General features: G+C 59.9%; 1 protein-coding gene across 1 annotated transcript; it reads right to left on the reverse strand.

The window, feature by feature from the left end:
* Positions 1–7238: 7238 nt before the first annotated feature.
* On the reverse strand, positions 7239–19109 carry SCNN1G (sodium channel epithelial 1 subunit gamma). The gene is made up of 13 exons (XM_075435918.1): positions 19079–19109; positions 18563–18893; positions 17469–17763; positions 16837–17030; positions 15789–15892; positions 15165–15328; positions 12156–12254; positions 10817–10934; positions 10279–10357; positions 10137–10194; positions 9725–9786; positions 9448–9523; positions 7239–9047 (listed from the first exon to the last, which is right to left on the reverse strand). Exons 1-13 carry the CDS (start codon positions 19107–19109, stop codon positions 8658–8660), a joined length of 2001 nt encoding a protein of 666 aa, XP_075292033.1. The 3' UTR covers positions 7239–8657.
* Between the last annotated feature and the right edge of the window lie 561 nt (positions 19110–19670).

Below are 19670 nucleotides of genomic sequence, written 5' to 3' on the forward strand. Positions count from 1 at the left end.
TGGCGAGCACTAGGACTCACCTGGTTTCTAACCTCTGTCCTGTCAAAATAATTGCCCCGCTATCGCTGCCGATTTCCCCGGAGAACAATGTCTGCGACCAGCACTGGCAGCTCCAGCGCTGGACATGGAGCTGGCTGCACTTGTTCGGGGTTTGAAACATCAGCTGCGACGCCCGCGGAGCCGAATGACCTTGAGTTTGGCCTGACTTTGCGTTGCCGCTCTCATCTGCTGCAGGAGAAAGTTTATTTTATAAGCAAAAGCCTCCTGCTAAAAATACAGCTGAAAAACACCGTGGAAAGCCCTGCTGCAGCCCAGGCTTTGTGCTGCGCGTCGGGGTGTCGTGCTGGCGCGAGGCACCGCTGCCAGCAGCTAAATACAGCTGAGAAACCGGGCACAGGGGCCAGCCAGCCCCGACAACGGCACCGGCCGTCTCCTCTGCGGTGTTTTGGAAATATCAGCTGGGCCTAAATTTACCTGGCAAAACGAAAATATTTCAGTGGTGACTGGGGTGAAGGCAAAGAAGGCTGAAAAGGTTTCTGGGCTGGTTTTTAGGCCTGTACGTAAGGACGAAGAGGAGCGAAGGTGTTTGTGCTGGAGCCCAGTGCAGAGACCCAAGGACAGCTCCGCAGGGAGGAAATCGCCCCAAAATTACAACTCTGTTGGGAGAAGTGAGCTCAGGTCACCGAAGAAACATCTGGCTTGTTCACACCTGGTTCTGTGTAAATCTGCGCTGCTTTTGGCCGAATTCTGGCGTTCGGCGGGGCGGGGGTGGGTGAGGTCCCGGTGCGGGGTCCCAGCCCGGCACAGCCGTGGTGGCAGCCGTCAGACCCGAGCTCTCGGGGAATTCATGAGGATTTGGGAAGGCTCCGTGGGCTCAGGAACGGGAGGGCAGCGGTGCTGTGGCTTTGCCGTCCCGCGTCGCCTGCCTGGCCTCTGCCGTGGTCCCCTCCCCGGGGCAGGAGCTGCGAGGTGGTCGAGCTAAATCCCAGTCACGCCGGCAGCCCTGCTGCCAGGGCAGCATGCCGGGCCCCCGCGCCATCGCTCGCCCGCGCCGGCGGCCAGCGCGCAGCCCCGGCAGCTCCTGCTCCGCGCTGCCGAGGGAAGCCGGGCATCACCCGTTCCCGTGCAGGGCGCAAACAGGCTCATTCAGCCCGGTAATTGCGGGGTTTATCAGGTGCACTTTCAGAGACACGCTGTCACTAAACAAAATAGAGTAATTTAGTTGTGACCAGTAAAATCAGTCGAATGATAGCGAGCATCTCGCCAGCCAACCTATACCGGTAACCGCTGCGTATAAAACCTTTTTAACTGACCTGTGTTTGCGTTACAAAGATCAGGCAGTAAAACCCGGACTGGTTTTGTTTTACAAGCAGCAGCCGAGGGAGGGACGCGGCCCCCTGGGCCCGGCGCAGCCGCCCTGGCACGGCGCGGTCAGCCGGCGGCCATGGGCTGCCGCAGAGGGGCTCGGCCGTGCCGGCGTGGCCGGGCTGCGGGCACCGCGGCTGCGGGCACCCTGCGAGCTAAGCTGCAGGCCCCAGCGCGGGAGGCGTGCGGCAAACCCCGCTCGGGCACATGGACACCACCGATCACCGACCCTCGACTTGCCCCGCCGCGGCGGGCGGCACGGGGCAGGCGCTGGGCACGGGGCTGCGGCGGGCTGTGGGCTCAGGGAGTGGGTAGGGTGCTCAGGGCCCCGCTCCGTGGCTAACTGGCGTGACTGGGAATCGGCTGTGCTCATCTGCCTTTCCTGCTGTAGGAGTTTACCGGAGCAGCCAGCCAGCCGGCCATCGCTCCGGCACCCACCGAGGCGGCCGCTGCGGCGGGCTGCGGCGCCGGGGATGCCACGCAGCGGCGGCACGGGCCAGGGAGCGGCAGCACGGCGCCAGCCAGGGCTCAGCACCATAAAGAGCCCCATGAGCAAGTGCTTTATGGTCCTCTCCCATGTTCTGGGGGAAATGTGAAATATTTTGTGACTGATGAGTTTTTATAACAAGAACAAGAGGGAGGGATGATTACCCCTCGTGATTAGCCAGGGGAACAGGTTGTACCTTTCAGGATTCGTTATGTAAACTTGGGTGAGAAGGTCTTAAAACGCTGCAGCAAGAGGCGTTGTGAAAACAGTGTGATTCACCGCGGCGCCGGGCAGCGCCCGCACGCAGCCACGCGCCGTGGCGATCGCACCTCCGCGGGGACCGGGGCACTGCCAGGCTGCGCGTGAACAAACCCAGAGCACACACACGTCTTCCCACTTCTAGAAACACGAGGGGAAGCAGACAGAAGCGGTCCCGTCTCAGCGTGCTGGTGGGGCTGGGCTTGTGCTTGGGGACACGGGGGTTTGCTTTCGGGTGGCAGGAGCCGGGCCGGGGGTGGCATGGCTGCCTCTTCCCCAACCCAACAGGGCTTTGCCGGCGAGCGGCCCCGCTGCGTTTTGCGTCCCGCTGCCTTCGCGGGGGAAACGCTGGCGGGGCAGCGCGGGGCACGGTGCCGGGGCAGCGTGGTGGGAAGAGGGGTTCGTTCCCCGGGGTTCGTCAGCAGCAGCCAGTGCCGCCGGCCCATCTGCGCTGCCGGCGTTACCCGCGTGTGCCGGCAGAGGCTTGGGGAACCGGTGACGACTCCGCACGTCCCGGTCCGTCCTGTTCGCAGGGAGATGCCGGCGTCGGGATTAGCGCCGGAGCCGTGTCACGGCGCGTCACCGCAGAGGGCAGCGGCTGCAGTCACGGGCAGACCTCTGACTCACGCGTGCCTGAAACTGCGCTGCTGCTGCCCCGGCTTGGGCCTGTGTGCGGGATGCTCCTGCTGCCGCCAGCCCTGCCGGGGCTCAGCCTGCTCAAAAACGCTTCCGCCACGTGCTGAGCATGGGCCGGGCCGGGGGGTGGCTCAGCCCCAGCGTCCGGCCGAGGGGAATCGCTCCAGGGGCTGCCCAGCTCCGGCTGCGCGGTGCTCACCACTGCGGTGTCGCCCGAGATGGGCAGCGGGACTTTCAAGCCAAGGCAACGAGTTTGTACAAGGAAGCACCCACGTGCCATCACCCTCCATGCCACCCGCCCGGCCGCCGCAGCCTCCCGAGCTGGTCTGAGCCCGGCAGCAGCGCTGGCCCGGGGCTCTGGCTGCGGGCCCAGGCAGGGGGAAGTCGCTGCTCCCTATGGAGAACGCGCCTTGCTTTGCCGTGCCATCGGCCGGCCGCGGGGCTCTGCGGCAGCGGCGGCTGCTTGGGACCGGCTCCCGGCCCGCGGGGCTCTGCCTGGGCGGGAGGCACGGGTGGGCTCTGGTGGGGCAGAGCCCCTCGCCTGCGGGCTTCCTGCGAGCTCTGACTGCTGGAGCTGCCGCAGCCCCCCGAGCCCCTTCGTGGGTGTCCGGAGGAGAAACCTCCCGATGCCGGTAGTTACGGAGCTGGCTCACCCTGCCCCGAAGGTGCAAGGGCAAAATCCATTCACCCAGAAGCTCCAGCCCTGTCCCGGCCCCCCGGCGCTGCGCCTTGCGGCGGGGCACCAGCTCGCCTGGAGCCTGGAGCCTGGAGCCTGGAAGGGTTTTCCATTGGCATGTGCCGGAGATGCCTTTCCCCAGCCCAGCCCCATTTACATTAATGCGGCATTTAACTCCCAAACCTGTTTGTGGACCACTGCAATGTCACCCAGCGTGGAAGGGGCCTGGGCAGCCCTTAACCCCGTCGGTGCTGCCCGGCTGCGTCTGCTGGAGCTGCCCGGAGCAGCCGGCCCTGTGCTCGGGGGCGGCTGAGGTCACCCCCACGCTGACGTCCCCGGGGTGCTGGGCAGCAGTGCTGGGCCAGCTGGGATCGGGATGGGGCCGGGCTGTGGCTCAGGTGTGTTTCCCAAGGAATCGGTGACTTACTGCTCATTGTCACATCCTGGGCAAGGTTTTCATCCCGGTTGACTGGGAGGTTGGGTGTTCCCATTTTCCTCTGGATTACCCGGTGAAATTCTGTCTGACGGGAACCACATATCGCTCCCGCGTTTGGCCACTGTGCCTTTGAGTCACTCGTGTGCCAGCTCTTGGTGCCGAGCCGTGAAACGAGCAGAGTCGGGGTCGGAGCCTTGCTTTCCGCCCAGGGAAAGCCTTTGCCCAGCAGTTCTGATTCTCAAAAGGACTTCAGCAGCAAATCCCGCTACTGCAACCAGCGTTTGTCTCCGCACGGCTGCCCTCGCTCCGCGCTCCTCACCCCAGGGGTTTGCACACTTGTGTCGGGAGCTGGGAGCACTGGAAAGCCACCAGCAGGCGAGGCCGGCGGTGGGACTGATGCCAGCTCTGTGCTCCCATCGGACCCGCCGGTGTCCCAGCGCCCGGTGGCACGGCGAGAGCCTGCCTTGCCTTTGCGGTGCTCCTTCGGGGGCAGCTCAGGGCAGCTGCAGGAATCGGGCCCCCTCCCAAGCCAACGCCGGAGCTATTGGGGTTAGCGTTGGTTGGGAAGGTTTCTCTGAATAAACCAGGTTTGGTCCGTGCCCCCGAAGGCTGTTACGGGGCAATCGAGTCTTCGGCGAGCCAAAGCCAGTCCCGGGTACAGCCAGCAGACCCCGCAACGTGGTGTACGGGGGGGTCCGCTCCCCGGCAGGACGGAGAAGGGCCGGTGGGCTCCGTGTGTTTTCAGACCCTGTTTCTGTCTGGGCTTCACTTGCTGGGAGAGGCACCGGCAGATTCCTGCCACCCTTCTCCGTGCAGCTGGATTTTCCTCCTCCTCAGCCCCCCGGCAGCTCCTCCGTCACCTGCCGCTTTCTCCCCTCCGGCCGCGGCGTCTGCCGGGAGCTGCGAAGGCTGAGCGAGGTTTGCCCCCTGCATCCCCTCCGCTCCGAAGGGCCGGTCCCGGCGCGCAGGCAGCCTTCCCCGTGGGTCACCGGCAGCTGCCCGCTGCGGGGCTGCTTCGACACCTCTGCCCAGCCCGTCCCCGCTCCGGCGCCGAGGCAGCACCGTGCCTGCGATGCTGCCCGCGCCTTCGCCGCGTCCTCGGGTGCCGCAGCCGCTCCCCTGCAGCCCCGTGGTGCCGGCGAGCGGGGGCTGCCTGGGGCTGGCCGGGTCCCCGCGTGCACCACGAGTCTCCTGGGAATAATGCTCCCACGGGAAGAGGAGAGCGGGGTCCCCGTGGGAAGAGAGCGGGGTCCCCACCGACCCTCGGAGCAGCGGCTGCAGCAGCAGAGGATGTTGCCAAACCACAAACTTTCCTGCTTGTTGTTGCCATAAACTCCAGGGTGAGCTTCTCAAGCGCTTTGAGTTTATGGTGTTTAGCACGTGTCAGACCTGATCCTCATACCGTCCCGGGTAGTTTTCTGGGTTTCAGATGACTCAGGAGTTCGCCAGAGTTCAGCATTTAATTCTCGATGAAGTAATCCGTTTCTGTAGCCACTCCGTGGCTTTCTGCCTCCCGAGGATTGTTCACACAAGGAGAGAAGGTGCTGTGCCTGCCCTGAGCAGCAGATGCAAAAAGCACCCCCAGAAAACCTGCGCTTTTCCAAAGAGTTCAAAGCGACTGCTCAGGCCAGAGAGCGTCTGGCAGGACACTCGTCCCGGGTTCTCGGCCGGCGAGGCCTCCCAGGCGCGCTGCGGGGGGGTGCTACGCGGCAGCCGCTTTGCTCTCCACCAAATGATGTTTTCCTCGTTAGACCTGCAAGGTTTGGCCAGTCAATACCCCTGCTTTCTTGCAGGATTGGCACCACGGAGTTCGTTTTAAAAGGCTTTTGTTTTGCTCTGGGAAGCCTTTAAAAATACAGGCCTTTCCAAAACTAGCATTGGTTGAAGTGTGGTCGGCTGTGCAGCTCTCACCGAGGTCTGGTTTTGCCCTAACGAGTGCTTTGCTGCGGGGCTCCGTCTGCCCTGTGAATTCCCAGAGAAAGACCTGGGAACCGGCCTGCGGCACCCGCACGGCTCCTGCCCGCCGCTGTGACGGGACATGTGGTGGTGGGACGCGTGGTGACGGGACGCGTGGTGACGGGACGCATGGCAGTGGGATGCGTGGTGACGGGATGCATGGTGACAGGACGCGTGGCGGTGGGACGCGTGGCAGTGGGACGCATGGCGGCGGGACGCGTGGCGGCTGCCAAGCACCAGACCAGCACTGAGCCCGGCACGGAGCGGGCAGCAGCTGCAGGGGCTTCCCTCCTCTCCGGGGGTTAATTGCGTGATTAGCGCCTGCTGATTTAACCCAGCTCCGGGGTGTGGCTGGGAGTGGGGCAGAGTCACCTGAGTGGTCTGTGAGGAAGAGGAGTCCCTGTGGGAGCCGTGGGGAAGGTCCCGTCCTGCAGCGAGCTGAGACCCCGCAGCCGCTGCTGGCGCTGCCCGCGGGTGGAGGTGAGCAAACCTTGCGGTCCCCGCGGAGAGCTGCGGTTTGTCGAGCGCTGTGCGTGCACCGGGACGGAGGAGGAACAGGAGAATTGCGGAACGCCCCGCTTTGCAGCGCTGCCTTGCTTTTTCCCAGGGTGGTGTTTTCTTCCCCCCCGCCGATGCTCCCAGGCAGCCGTGCTCTGTAGGAGCTGGAGTCAAACCTGACCCTCGCAGCTCTCTGCGCCTGGAAGAAGGTCCTGAGTCAGGTGCTGCTGAGCCGAACCAGCTCCTGTGTAAAGCAGCAGCTGGCAAGGAAGGAGCTCGTTGTGAGCCATGACCTAGCTCTGAAGTTTGCTGTTCTGTCCACTGCTGCTGTCGCTGCGACAGCCCGCGCTGCGGTGGCAGGGGAGGTGGCCCCGGTGTGCCCCGGCCCCACGTGGGCTGCCCCAGCCCCTCTCCCAGGGCTGTTTTGCCACTGCAGCAAGCGGGGCCAGCCCAGTGTCCCCAGCACCGTTACTCGCCGCTGTGTCGGAGTGGTGACGGGGACAAGCGATGGTTTGCTGCGAGCCTTCCCCTGGGAGCAGGGGCTCTGTGGCAGGGCGAACCCAGGTCTCCCCTCTCCTACGGTCCCCAAGGACTGACCTGGAGTGGAGCTGTCTGGGGACACCTGAGGCTCCAGCGTTTTCGGTCACCTTGCTGGCTAACGCTGCTTTCTGACAGGCATTTTCACCACGCACCCCCGGCTCCCCCCGCCTGCTCCCCAGCTGGGTCTCACAGCGCGATGCAGCCCAGCCCCACGGCTGCAGCGAGCTCGGGGCAGGCAGCCCCGGGGCAGGCACAAGCGAGTCCCATAGTCTCTTGGGATGCCTGCATGGAAGTAACTCGCATACTGCTGATTAAAAAAGAAAAAAAAAAAAATCCAAAAGCAATTACTCAAAAATATATCTTTATTTTTTCAGTTTATCAGCTATTTAAATAATCCAGTTAAAATATCTGTTATTGCACATTTAAGAACCTTCCGGATTCTCGCTGTCCTATAGAAAATAAGCTTATCTAGAGAAAGGAAAAGACTCGCACACACTCACTCTCACTCTACAACAGCCCTAAGCAGCCAAGCCAGCGCAGGCACCCTGTCCCTCGGGTGCGTACGGTGCGCTCGAGGCAGCTACGGGTCGTTACAGTGGGGCAGGGCCGGGTGCGGGTCTGGGAGCAAGGGAAGGTGCCGCCGCGCAGCGTGGCCCTGGAGCCCTCGCCGCAGCCGTGCGGGCGCGGGCAGCCGCTCTGCGTGCGGCGAGGCTCCGGCACGTGGAAGGGTCACGGCGTGGCGCGCAGGAGGTACAATGCGGGTGTCGATGCAGCGCTGTGGGACGGAGGGGGTGCCAGCAAGGCGGACGATGTACCGGCGGGGCGGACGCGTGCTCCAGCCCCCTCGCTGCGGGGCCAGGGCAGCCCCAGCAGCCCTGCGCGCTCCATCCCCGGCACGGCCGGCTCCGGGGTGAACTGAGCGGCTGCAGGAGGGAAGCCCTTGCCCAGGGCTGAGCAGGACAAGAGCAGCCAGCTCCCTCTGAGGCTTCTGGGAAGCCACGTGTGGCCAAGGCCACGCGCTGCTCAGCGAGCTCCTCTGAGGTTACGTTTAATGGCAGGCTTGAGCAACGTGAAACGAAACAGGCTTGCAGAGTGTGCAGTTCACTGCAACCCGAATTAGATTTCCTGCCTTCTTCAGATGATTCTTTTGGGAGGACTGAGGTTCTCCTACTCAGGCTGTGCAATAACTTGCTCTAGAAGCACATCTATGGCTATCCTAACTTTTCATCTTGGAGTAACGAGCTCCTCAGGCCACCTTTGCAATCGGGTTCCTAATGACAGTTCAGCTCCAGAGCTTTCCTTTTATCCATTTTGTGCTCCTCCCAAACCTCTGTCATGCCCCTTCCCCCAGACGTCATGCTGCGTTCCTGAAGGCCCGGGGTTTTTCCCCACTGGTCAAGCTGCACAGCAGAGAGCAATTAGCGTTAATACTCAGTGTGGCATCAGGCTTCTGCTGTGGAGTAATTCCTGCCCACGTGCAATGGGGTGTGTGCAGTCGGCTGCTAATGTGTGCCTCTGTCTGGCAAGACAGCCCAGCCCAGCTCGGTGCCACATCCTGCCCCAGCCATCCCCTGCGATGATTAACTCGAGAACTGATGTTGCCTGAAGTTCCTAACGCCTCTGAGCTGCTGGCTTTTGTCTCTGAGCTTTGCTCAGAGCAGCTTTGTCTGCAAGTTCAATCCCTGAACAAGGGTCTGACCCCAGAGCCCTTCAGTGCTCGTCTGGATGCGTGCCCCTCGCCCCAGGACACGTGGGTCCAGCACCCACCTCCTACGCTCGCGCCTGGACGGGTGGACGACCACGCGTCAGTGCTGCCCAGCCTCCAGCGTGTCGGGCAGCTGCTCGGTGAAGGCAGCCTCTAGCCGCAAAGTGCTGTAATTGGGGGGGGGAGTCCTGGGCAGGGGGCTGTCCTGGGGCAGCGGCAGGCGCAGGGCGGTGTTGAAGGTGGGCAGGTCCTCGTCCATGCAGACCGGGTTATCGTGGCCCTGCCTCTCCGGATCCCCAGCCTGGGGGGGCTTCCCCAACCGCTCCTGCTGTCGGTGGTTCCACCACCTCTTCGCCTTCTGCCACTGGCGCCGCATGACGATGGAGAGCGAGTCGATGAAGAAGACCTCGACGATCTCAATGACGCAAACGACTGAGCAGCTCATCCAAAGGCCCAGCTGGCCTCCGAAGTTGGAAAGCAGAATGACGAGCTGGAAGAGAGGAGAGAACAAGGTTATCGGCTCCTGTGGGCGCCGGCTGCGGGTCCACGGCACCGTTTCGGCGTGCTGGGAGGCTGCGCCAGGCTGGGGCACCCCAGGTTTGCTGTGAGCGCTCCCCAACGCGGTGGGCCCTTCCTCCCCTGCCTGCGTCACCCTCTCCTCCTGCGCTGCTGCAGCCCCCGGGCTACCCCAGCACAGGGCTTGGGACGGACGGGTTGGAAAGCGGCCGCGGGTAAAAGCATCGCGAAGGGCAGGACCGGGCGCCCCGGGGTGCATCGTCCGTGGACGGTTTGTGCCCTGGGCTGGATGGGACCACTGCCTGGATGGGACCACTGCCCGGCCAGACGAAAGGAGAGCCGGGGCTGAGCGGGGAACCGCTGCGCTCGCTTACGGTGTTGGCAGGATTCTCTGAAATGAATCTCTCGTTCAGGTCTTTGTAAAACACCATGAGGTTTGCGAGGTCCGTCCTGCGAGGAGAAACAGAAGGCAGGCTGAGGGTTCAGTAAAACAATAACATGAAGCGTACTGAAAAACTATGCAAATAACCAGTTGGACCAGTAGGACTGGGCGGCTCTAAGGGAGCTTTTTCCCCAATTGCCATCATTAGGGCTGCTGCGATTATATCTGAGCTTGAGGTGCAAGCTAGAAACACACACATGGAGACTTACTTGTTCAGCTTCTTGTTGATTTTTTGCCCTTTGTCCCAAGAGAGGACACGGAGCATCCAGTCCTGGAAAAAAGATGGAAAATACTGCTATAGCTGCGTGCATTTGTGTAGAAATGCCCTGGAAAGGGCGCTCAGCTCCACACCTCCTTGGGCCAGCCTGGGTGCCAGAACTGAATGCGTGCGATGGGCCAGCTGTCCCCAGGGCAATCTCCCAGCCCGCAGGCCAAGCTGCAGCTTCATCATGGTGAACTCCCGGAGGGGGAGACCTGACCTGGACGCCACAGGCTGAGCCTCTGGGACGAGCATCGTGGAAGTGCTAACAAACACCCCAGGGGCCCCCCGCTTCCGCGCTGAAGCTCTGCGTTTGTTAAACGCCGCGCTGCTGTCACGGCGGAGCGCAGTTGGGAACCAACCTCGGACACGGCGGACGGCCACTGGGCGATGCTGGTGGTGAGCGCCCACTCCTTGAAGCTGGGGAGAGAGGCAGGCGGTGAGCTGAGAGCCCCAGCTCCCGCGCACACGCAGCGTTTCACCTCCGGCCGTGGCAGGGCTTACCTGCAGGCGTCTTTGCAGATTTGCTGGCAGCCCAGCTGCTCCTTCACGAACTTCTCGTGCAGTCTGTAGTAGCAGTACACTGCAAGGAGGGAGCAGGGTGCATGAGAAGCAGGAAGGCAAAGCAATGATCTTCTGCTACCTGTGCTGGAGTGGGGCTTCTGGGGCGCAGGTGGCCTTTGTGGCCATCACCTGCGTGGTGGGGGTAAAAAGATTTACCCAATAACTATTGCAAAATACTGTGAGAAGTGCTTGTCACTTGCTATAGGCACAAACAACTGCCTCGCCCGGCCAAGCCCTCCGCTCGACACCTCTGCAGCGTGCGCCGATGACGAGCAAACTGTCAGACACAGCCGATCTGAACAGCAGCAGCAGCTTCAGGCCCTGCGGTACGGGCACAGTCGCCCCTTCGCAGCGCGCTGCGTGGCTGGGCTGGTGCTGGGCGCAGGCTGGCCGTGCCGAGCGGGGATGGGGCTGCCGAGGGACGTGGCTGGCAGTGGGCGGTCGAGCAATGCGATGCGGGACGCGTCCGAACACTTACTCCAGTTGGGGTTTTTCTTGTAGTTGCAGTATTCTGCCCCAGCAGGTAAGGGCTGCGCGTACTGGGCGCAGCCACACGAGTCCACCATGGCCTTCTGAAAGCAGGAGTGCAGGCAGATCTGCGGGAGATAAACCAAGAGCTGGGCTCTAAGAAGCACGGGCTGCCGTGCTTCTGCAGCGTCGGGCTCGCGTGACCTGAAACCAGCCTCTGTTTCTGCCAGCAGCAGTAAGGTGGGGACCCCGTCTCCCCGGGCCCGTGGGCTGTTACTAGAGAATGGCACCTCGGGCAGAAAGGGCCGTGGAGGGTTTAGGCTCTAATGCCAGAAAGAAGAACACAATCCTCTCCGAGGGGGAAATGTGTGAATGCTCCCACCCCCCTACAGCTGAAAGCTTCAGCGTTGCAGTTGCTCCTTTCCACAGGCGAGGAAGGAGAAGGTTTTCGGGCTGGCAGGACACGTGGTCCCTGCACCAACATGCAGGCGTGGGAAGTGACTCACTGGTGAAAACGTTCACAGCTTTGGCCAAATTGTCGGTGCCTATTGGGCACCCTGAAGTTGTGCGGATTAACAGGGCAGTGGAGTCAGTGTTCTGTGCTAAAACGCTTCGTCAGTTGGGACAAGCAGGAACGGAACCTCTCTTCCTGAAATCCTAGTTGTCAACCCTTTTGGTCCCAGTCCCAGCCCTCCTAAGCCCTGAGTTTCAGCGAAGTACTGTTATTAAAAACATGAGATAATGTCTGTGTGATCCCACCTGGCAATACATCACAGCAGGGTTCAGGTGTAACACCCCATAAAACAAAAATCCAGCCTAGGCACAGGCGTTGGAGTAGGCAGCAGCTCATGCAATTAGGAATCCTCACACGGGGAGTGCCAGAACATCTGACACTCTCCAGGAGGACCCAATTACAGAAACCATGCAAAATTAGTGGAAACTTGCTCTGTAAACAAACATCCTGCTATCTGGATACTGATTAGATGGTATCTGTAATTCTCGGAGTCCTAAAGGTCACAATTTCTGGCTTCAAGGGTTACTAAGCTGCAACATTTACTTGGCCAATATTTTCCAGTCTCACATTGCTTGAAAATTGCCTAATGAGCTAATGTCCTCTCTTTATCTACCAGGGCGCCTAAGGGAACTTCAAACATCAACCATTTAGGAATAAAACTTGGATTTTTTTAAAGTGCTGTGGTGTTTCACATCAGTGGTTAAAAGCAGTGACCCTGCGCCTGGACTGTTCACAGCCTCAGAACCCGAACTACAGAATATTGTAAAGCTGTTCATGAAGGTCGTTTTCAAGCGATAAAAGAAAAAACTGATAAACCCCAATGTAACGGATTTACCTGGAGTGAGTAGCTCTTGTTGTAGAGGTTTTCTACTGGGATGTCAGCGCCAGTCTCCGTGCAGTCACTGTAGGGTTTGCTCAGCTTGCGCGACCGAGTCTGAGAAGCAGAAAAGAACACGTCCTGTCCTTCGGAGCCCACAGAGAAACCGACGGCTTTAGTGGCCGTTCACCACGATTCTGCAGCTGTAAGCCACAGGGCAGGTCTGAGCAGCCTGTCTGCCTTTTGCCATCTCTAATGATTTGTCAGTCACTTGTCAAAACAAGGGGTTTTTTTGGTTGGTAATATCCATTTCCCAAAACGCTGCTCTGGCTGGATTATCTGCCGTGCTTGTGGAAAACCTCTGCAGAAATGCAGAGATTGTATAACCGTGACAGTGAGGATTTTTCAAAGCAGAGCGACTCACACGTACGTTTTCTCTCTGCGAAGTCCTAGAGGCTACGCATCGTTTCTCCTGGACGCGTGTTTGTGTTTGGAGGGAAGGGGGGCTGTTGGCTGGGGTTTTTTTTGTTTTGTTTTCTGTGAAGACCCACACCTTCCGAGCTGTCCCTGCGCTTGCTGCTCCTGTTCTGGGGGTAACACAGCACTTCAGGCTCCGCTGCCGCTCACCAGCACCTCGCTAAAATCACTCTAACTCCCATGTTTCAGTCTCCCTCGGGACTCTCCCCAGGTGCTGCTTTGACCCCTCCTCGCCGCTGAATGCTGACGCCTTTTCCTGTTCCGTGACCTCTGCCCAGAGGACAGAGCTCTGCAATGCCAAGCACTGCGCCTGCCAGCTCTGCTGGAACCGCGGCCGGGGCCCTGCAACCCACCAGACCCGACTGGGGCCGCGTCCTCCGCTCCCTGCGGACGCCCCACCTGCTCAGCCCTCAACTCTTGCCATCTTTCTGCAGTAATTATCCACTTCACAACAAAGTAAGTGGCCTGAAACCACAAGAAATGTCATGCATTTAAGAATCCATTCACCTATCTTTCTCTAAGGAGTTTAAAATCAGGGGCTGATCCTGCAAAGGATCAGTTTAGTAGGAGCCTGATAAATGCCCGCCTGCCTTTCGGGCACGAGGGCAGATCTGCAGATCACCGGGGTCACACCCGACGGCCGGCGCTGCCGGGTTTGTCCGCGGCAGTAGGCGGCTGCGGGCATGGATGGTGCAAGGCAGCTCTTTCAAAAAGCTGCCCAAAGCTCTCTTTGGAGGGAACACAGAAATCAGTGATTTCACTATTAGAGGTGGATTGCTTCTGAAAACCGAACGAAACCAGCTTTTAATATGCTTTTAACTTCTGCAGACAGTCTAATGGCAGGACGCCTGCCTCGGTCTGCTGCTCTGCCTTCCAACAGATGACAGATCCTTTGTGTAGATTTTTTTTGTTGTTGTGGCTTATACCCCTACAAAAGCTTACTTGTTCCTTCAGGTTCTGAAATAATTCCAAACTAAATATTTAACTAAAGCACTGAAACTCCTACCAGGCAATGCCTTGTTTGCATTCCAAACATCTTGGGATATTTTTGGAGGCGGGGGGGCCGTCCCAGCAGACAGCAGAAATACACGAGCAACAACCCGGACAGCGATGTTCGCATTTGGAAAACAGTGACTGCCACGCTCCCGCCTGCAGTCCGCAGCGTGTGTGGCCGTCGCTGCGTCCCCCTGCGCGTATTCGGGTGCGAGGGCGGATCGGATCGGGCAGCTTGGCCCCTCGCAGCTCCCTGGAGCCCTCGTTACTGGCAGCGCAGACGGCAGCAGCTTTTGTTTTGAGTCCAGCTGCTACTGCGGCTGTTACAGTAGGATGCAATCAGCTCGCTTCCTCCTGCCACATCTGTTCAGCACAGCCACCGAGATGCGTTCAGTCTTGTTTTTCATACTATGTGCAACAGCCCGAATCTACTGTGCTGGGAAAATACTACATTAAGTAGCGAGACTGTCTGCAGTGACTTTCTCCTGTACAGCGTAATAGCTACAAAGCAAACAGTCTTGTGAGGCTTTGCCTCCTTCCCACCATTCTGGTTCCGATTCCTCCTATTCACTTCTTGGTGTTCAGGCAGCGCTTATTCCCACTGTTAACCAAGCAGCTGCCCCACAGTCTTCCAGACGACTGGAAGATAGTTAACTGTCTGCGCATTTTCAGACACTCAGCCCTGTTTGTAATGTCTTTTCTAATGCGTGGACTATCTCCATCTGGCACGCCCAGCCAGGACAGATAAGCAGGCTGGCTGATGCATCTGACCCAGCCATCAGTGAAGAAAAGGCAGAACTAAAATGCTCACTCAGCAGCCCTCCAGATGAAAGGGGAAAGTCTGGCTTGGCTGATGGCACTGCTTTCACTTGTCTACCGCGGAAAGAAGCCCCTTGGGTCAAATGCCTTGCCTACACTACACTAATCGGGGAAATCTGGGGCTGCAGCCCTCCCTGCCCTTGCTGACAGCAATGGCAAGACCTTCACTAAGCTGGCAAAGGCAGTCGCTGCCCACGAGGTTTTCTTTACAGGTGGGATAGCAAGAAACCCAGCAAAACGAGACTTGCACCCGCAGAACAGTTAAACCGCCTGCGCTGCAGCCAGCCCTACAGACCTGACCCTAACGTGGGTTACCCACAGCTCGAGCTCATTCTCTTCCGCCCCTGGAACCTGCGTGGGATGCGAACGCGTCCGCTTATCGCTACAGCGAAACGGGGCACTTGACCACACATTTTTGTGGTTGTGGATTTTGCTGTGAAAACAAAACAAAAAAATCCCCTGGAAAGGCAAGGGGTGGGAGAAAAGGGAGAACAAACAAAATCCCAGTAGCTGTTTGTTCTATAAAGACCTGGTTTTCCAGCAGCCTCTACGCAAAGGAAAACTTTGTTCAGAGAAGTGCTATCACAGGATTTTCCTCGGGGCACTTCAGCTGCTCAGGCGTGAGGTACTAGACGCCTTCCAGCTGCTGGCTCCGTTCAAAGACCGTATCGGTTCATATTTACATCTCTTTCAAGGAAACGGTGCCGTGCGCCTGGACACCAGCCTGCTGCCACTCACAAAGTGCATCCCTATGGAGGTGACCGCTGCAGTCTCAATTTCTGTGCCGATGTCTTCAATGAAGGGATATTCGTTCTGGTCGTGGACAATGATCTTGGCTCCCGTGGATGTCACCAGGAAGGGGTTGTAGTCTGCTTCGTCTATGAACAGCACAACCTGCAGTCCTGAGGAGCAGGGACAAGGCAGGAGCGGAGTTACGCCAGAGGCCAGAGACATTTTTTCTGGTCAGGTCAGGGAGGGCAGCACAGTTTAGTTAATGACACCAGCCTGAAGCAGAACTGTAACAACCAAGCAAAGCCTTCGCAGTGCTGGGCTGAGACGCCTGCAGCAAGTAACGTCCCTCCGCGGCCCCAGGTACCGCAAACAAAAAACGTCTCGCAGAACGTGGCTGAGACTTACTTTAAAGAGTTATATAACTGGGAAGCAGTGATTTCAGATGGAAAACATTAGTGATGCAACGATATTATCTTTGTATTCTCTGGCAACAGTTTGCACTAGTTCAAACAAGCATTTCCCCAATCAGCCTGCACATCTAGAGCCAACACATCAATCACCCTCCAGCAGGATCCAGCTCGCTGAGCCGCTCGTTATCGAGTGGCTCCTCTGCGGACCCGCTCCCCTTACCGTACTCGCTGCCGGCGGTGGAGGTGCTCAGGACCGTCCCGTTCTCCCCGCTGTTGAAGGTATAGCAATTGCCATGCAGGGGATGGTGGAAACGAGTGAAGTGCCTGGAAGAGATCGAGTATTGCTACGTTGCCCTCTGCAGTTGTAACCGTCTGGGGCAGCAAATCGGCAGATCTGGGCTTTTTGTTTTGGCAGAGACATAGCAGGACGAGATGTTTCTTTCTTTTTTGGCAAGCAATTTATTCTGCTGAAAAGTGTGGGTCTTTTTCTTAACGTCCTGAAACTACATGGAAGTATGATCTGGTTTAATGGCATCAAGAAATCAAAAGTTCAGGAGGTTTTCATGGGGGAACGGGAGCCGAGCGGGTGGGGGAAGCGGATCTACAGAACTAGCAGGAAGGTGGCGGCCGGGGGGACCGAGTCCTCTTTCGTTTGACAGCCGAGTGCCTGAAGGAGCGCGAATCTTCACGTTTCAGAAAGATGCCGCAGCCGCTGCCACGGAGGGGAGGCCGAGGACACACCCCCTGACTCAAGCCCGTTCGTGTCTTTCCTGTGCTCATCCCCTCCCACCCAAGGAAACGCCTTCATCCCAAGAAAAGTTCTGCGTTTGCAGGGCTACAGATGCCAGCAAAGCGCCCTGGTTACCCAGAGTCACCACGCAGCTTGCACCACGCACGGCAGCGGGGAAACGCCTGAAACCATCGCGTGTAATCTCGTCCCCGCAACTGCGCGGGGGAACTCTGCCGCTGCCCCAGTACGAAGGGGCGACTCGCTGGCTACCAGGACACACAAGAATTGCACTGCCACAACTGTAAGCAGGGAGATTTGATTCTGCCAAAAAACATGGGTTAATCTGAAATGCAGACGGCAGAACACTACGACAAACTAAAGAGCATTAAGTAAAGTTCATGAAGACATGAATGTTTGCCTTCATTTAAAAATGAAAGTGGTTCCTGCTGGAATTCAGCAAATACCAAATATTCAACTCTTACGCATTATGCACTTGGAAATAAGCTGTTAAGCTGGCAGGTATTGTCTGTGCACTGACCTTTTGTCACAAGATAGGCCATCAAAGAAACATGTCAGTAGAAGGTCATCAGCAGAATAACTCAATTTTTCTTTAGTCTCCAGGGGAATTTGTGCCATGATGTTCATGTAATGCAGCTTGTACCATTCTTGGATAGCATTAACACCAGAACTGAATGTATAAAGTGCACACTCACTGCTGTTGTTTGCATCGCACTGATAATTACAAAGGGGAAAAAGCATTTCAGATGAAATGAAATTATGTATTCTACAAGGTACGGGTGATACCGTTTCTCTTCCACAGCAATAACCACGTATGAAGTTAAAGCAGCACAAAGGGGACAAAAGGGCATCGAAGCCCCATCATTCAGGGCTGAGTGATAGGATCAAACGCTTCAGGCCCAAAGGACGGGTCACGGAAGGCACTAAGTCTATTTGGGCAGATTTCAGGAAGGCATTTCTCTTCCAGAGAGCTGGAGGTGAATCTGCAGGCAGCCACGGAGGCATGGCAGAACGGGCAAGAGAGCAGAGGGAGTGTTATTTCACCATAAAGCCACCTAAGCAAGCAGTAAAACTGGCCAGAGCGATACCAACCCAAAACACCCCGTCATTGCCCCACAAGGAACTCGCTGGCCACGGAAGAGTGACACTCACCAGCTGAAAGCCGATGATATCATTTGAATCCCCAGAGTTCACTATGGACGAGTCCTTGTGAAAGACACTGCCCTCGACTCTCCTCTTCTGGCCGCTGCGAAGGTCGGTCGCTGTCTTGGAGAAGTCCTCGAACTTCAGCAGAGGGATCTGTTTGAAGAGGTCGCTCCCTGTGCTGTTCCACTCCTCCACCGACCGGCGCACCTTGGACTTGCCCTCTGAAAATCCGTAGAAAGTCTCCAAAGCTTTTTTTGTCTCTTTGTCCAGCTCAGAGAGATAGTCTTTCATGGAACTGTACCTGCACCGGAGACAACGCGACACAAGTGACATCCCACCTCGCCTCCCCACCCAGCCGCCGCGCCTTGCCCGCCGCACCGCGAATCTCATCACTCGGGACAGAATTCTTTGTCATGGGCTCACACCCACCTCTCTTGCCACCGTGCCGGTTTACATCGGCGCGGGCAGACACGGCTATGCCCATCAGAGATCTTGGAGCAACGACCACGAGAAGCAAAGCAGGCTGAGCTACTGAGAAAGCCCTGCCAGGCTCCCGCGCTCCCCGAAGGCCGTGTCAGCCAGCCCGAGGGGGCAGAGCGTGTGGAAATGCGACTCCTGTGTCCGCGCCGGGGGACACGGGGCAGCTGGCTCGCCGGCAGGGACCAGGACCAGGGTGGACGGCTGGTGGCAGAGCAGACATCAGCGTACAGCGCAGTTTGGCAGGAGAAAAAGCATCGCTGATTGATACAGGCAAAGCACCCCGTAAGGACAAGATGAGGCCACGAGGAGTGACAGAGGTCCCCTTCCCACCCTTCGGGACATGGAATCATTTACAGTCCTGGGACTCTGGTCTTGGGAACAGGGAATGTGGGGAGGACCGCGGCGCCGAGCGGGCTGTCTGCAGAGAGCCGAACCGGCTGGGCCCGTCCAGCGCAGCGGGCGCGAGCGGCGGGTGGGAGCACGGCCCAGGCGTGTCCAGTGGGCGGCACCGCGGTGGGCTCAGCCCGAGCGCGGGACCCGCAGCTGGGGGGCCGGGAAGGCCCGACGGGACGGTGGCTTCTTCGGGAGCCCCCCGGGACCCCCTTCCCCCCGCGCCTTACTTGTAGGGGTTGATGTTGCAGATGGTGACGGCGGGGAAGGGCAGCTTCTGGAACTGGACGGTGACGGAGACCGAGGCGCTGTAGTAGTTGCGGAGCAGCTCGGCGCACTGCCAGAGGATGAGCCCGACGGCGCCCAGCGTCAGCGCGATCCAGGCCAGGCGCCGCAGCCGCCCGCGGGACACCACGATGCGGCGGCAGCCGTGCGTGTTGGTGTTCAGGCAGTACCACCGCATCAGCTCGCTCAGCGTCGGCGCCTGCGGGCCCCGCACCGGCAGCGTCCGCTTCAGGCGCGCACGGATCTTCTCCCCGGGGGCCGCGGCGACGGCGGCCGCTGCGGACGCGAACACGGGGCGTCTGAGCGGGGCGGGGGGGGCGGGCGGCATCCCCCCGCCCCCGGGAGAGCCCCGCGGCCGGCAGCGGAGCCGTGAGCCGGCACCGGCACCCCCCCCATCCCGATCCCGAACGGCCTCCCCCGGGGAGATCGCGCCCGCCCGGGCAGCCGCCGCCCCGCCTCACCTCGGCCGCTGTCCGGGCCCGGCGGGGCCATGCTGCGCTCCCGGCCCCGGCGACGCTGCCGATGGCGCGACCGGCGCCCGCCCCGGCACCTACCCCCGCCGCTCGCCCCGCCCCTCCCGGCCAGACCCCGCCCCCTGGCCCCGCCCCTCCAGGCACCTACACCCGCCGTACGCCCCGCCCCCTTGCCCCGCCCCGCCTGGCCCCGCCCCGCCAAGCCGCCCCTGCCCCTGCTCCCCGGCCGCGCAGCGCCTCCTCACGGCGGCCGCTGGGCTCTCGCGGGGCGGGGCGGGCGGGAGCCCCGCGGGTTCGCCGAGGCGCGGTGCCAGCCCGCTCCCACGCGCCGCCGGTCCCCGCGGGGACGGGACAGCGGCGAGGCGGGGCCCAGCCCGGGGTCCCGCCCCGCCCCCTCCCCTCCCGCCTCGCCAGCAACAAAGATGGCGGCGCTGCGGCGGCGCCCGCCCGCCGCGGAGGTGGCGGCGCGGTCACGTGACGGCGCGGCCCGCCCCGCCCGCGGCATGGCGGCGCCGGGAGGCGGCTGAGCGGCGGCTGCGGCCCGGCGGGCGGGGGGGATGCGGCGGCCGGCGGGCTGAGC

This window comes from Opisthocomus hoazin, chromosome 15, assembly GCF_030867145.1.
Source record: "Opisthocomus hoazin isolate bOpiHoa1 chromosome 15, bOpiHoa1.hap1, whole genome shotgun sequence".
Classification (NCBI taxonomy): Eukaryota; Metazoa; Chordata; class Aves; order Opisthocomiformes; family Opisthocomidae; genus Opisthocomus; species Opisthocomus hoazin.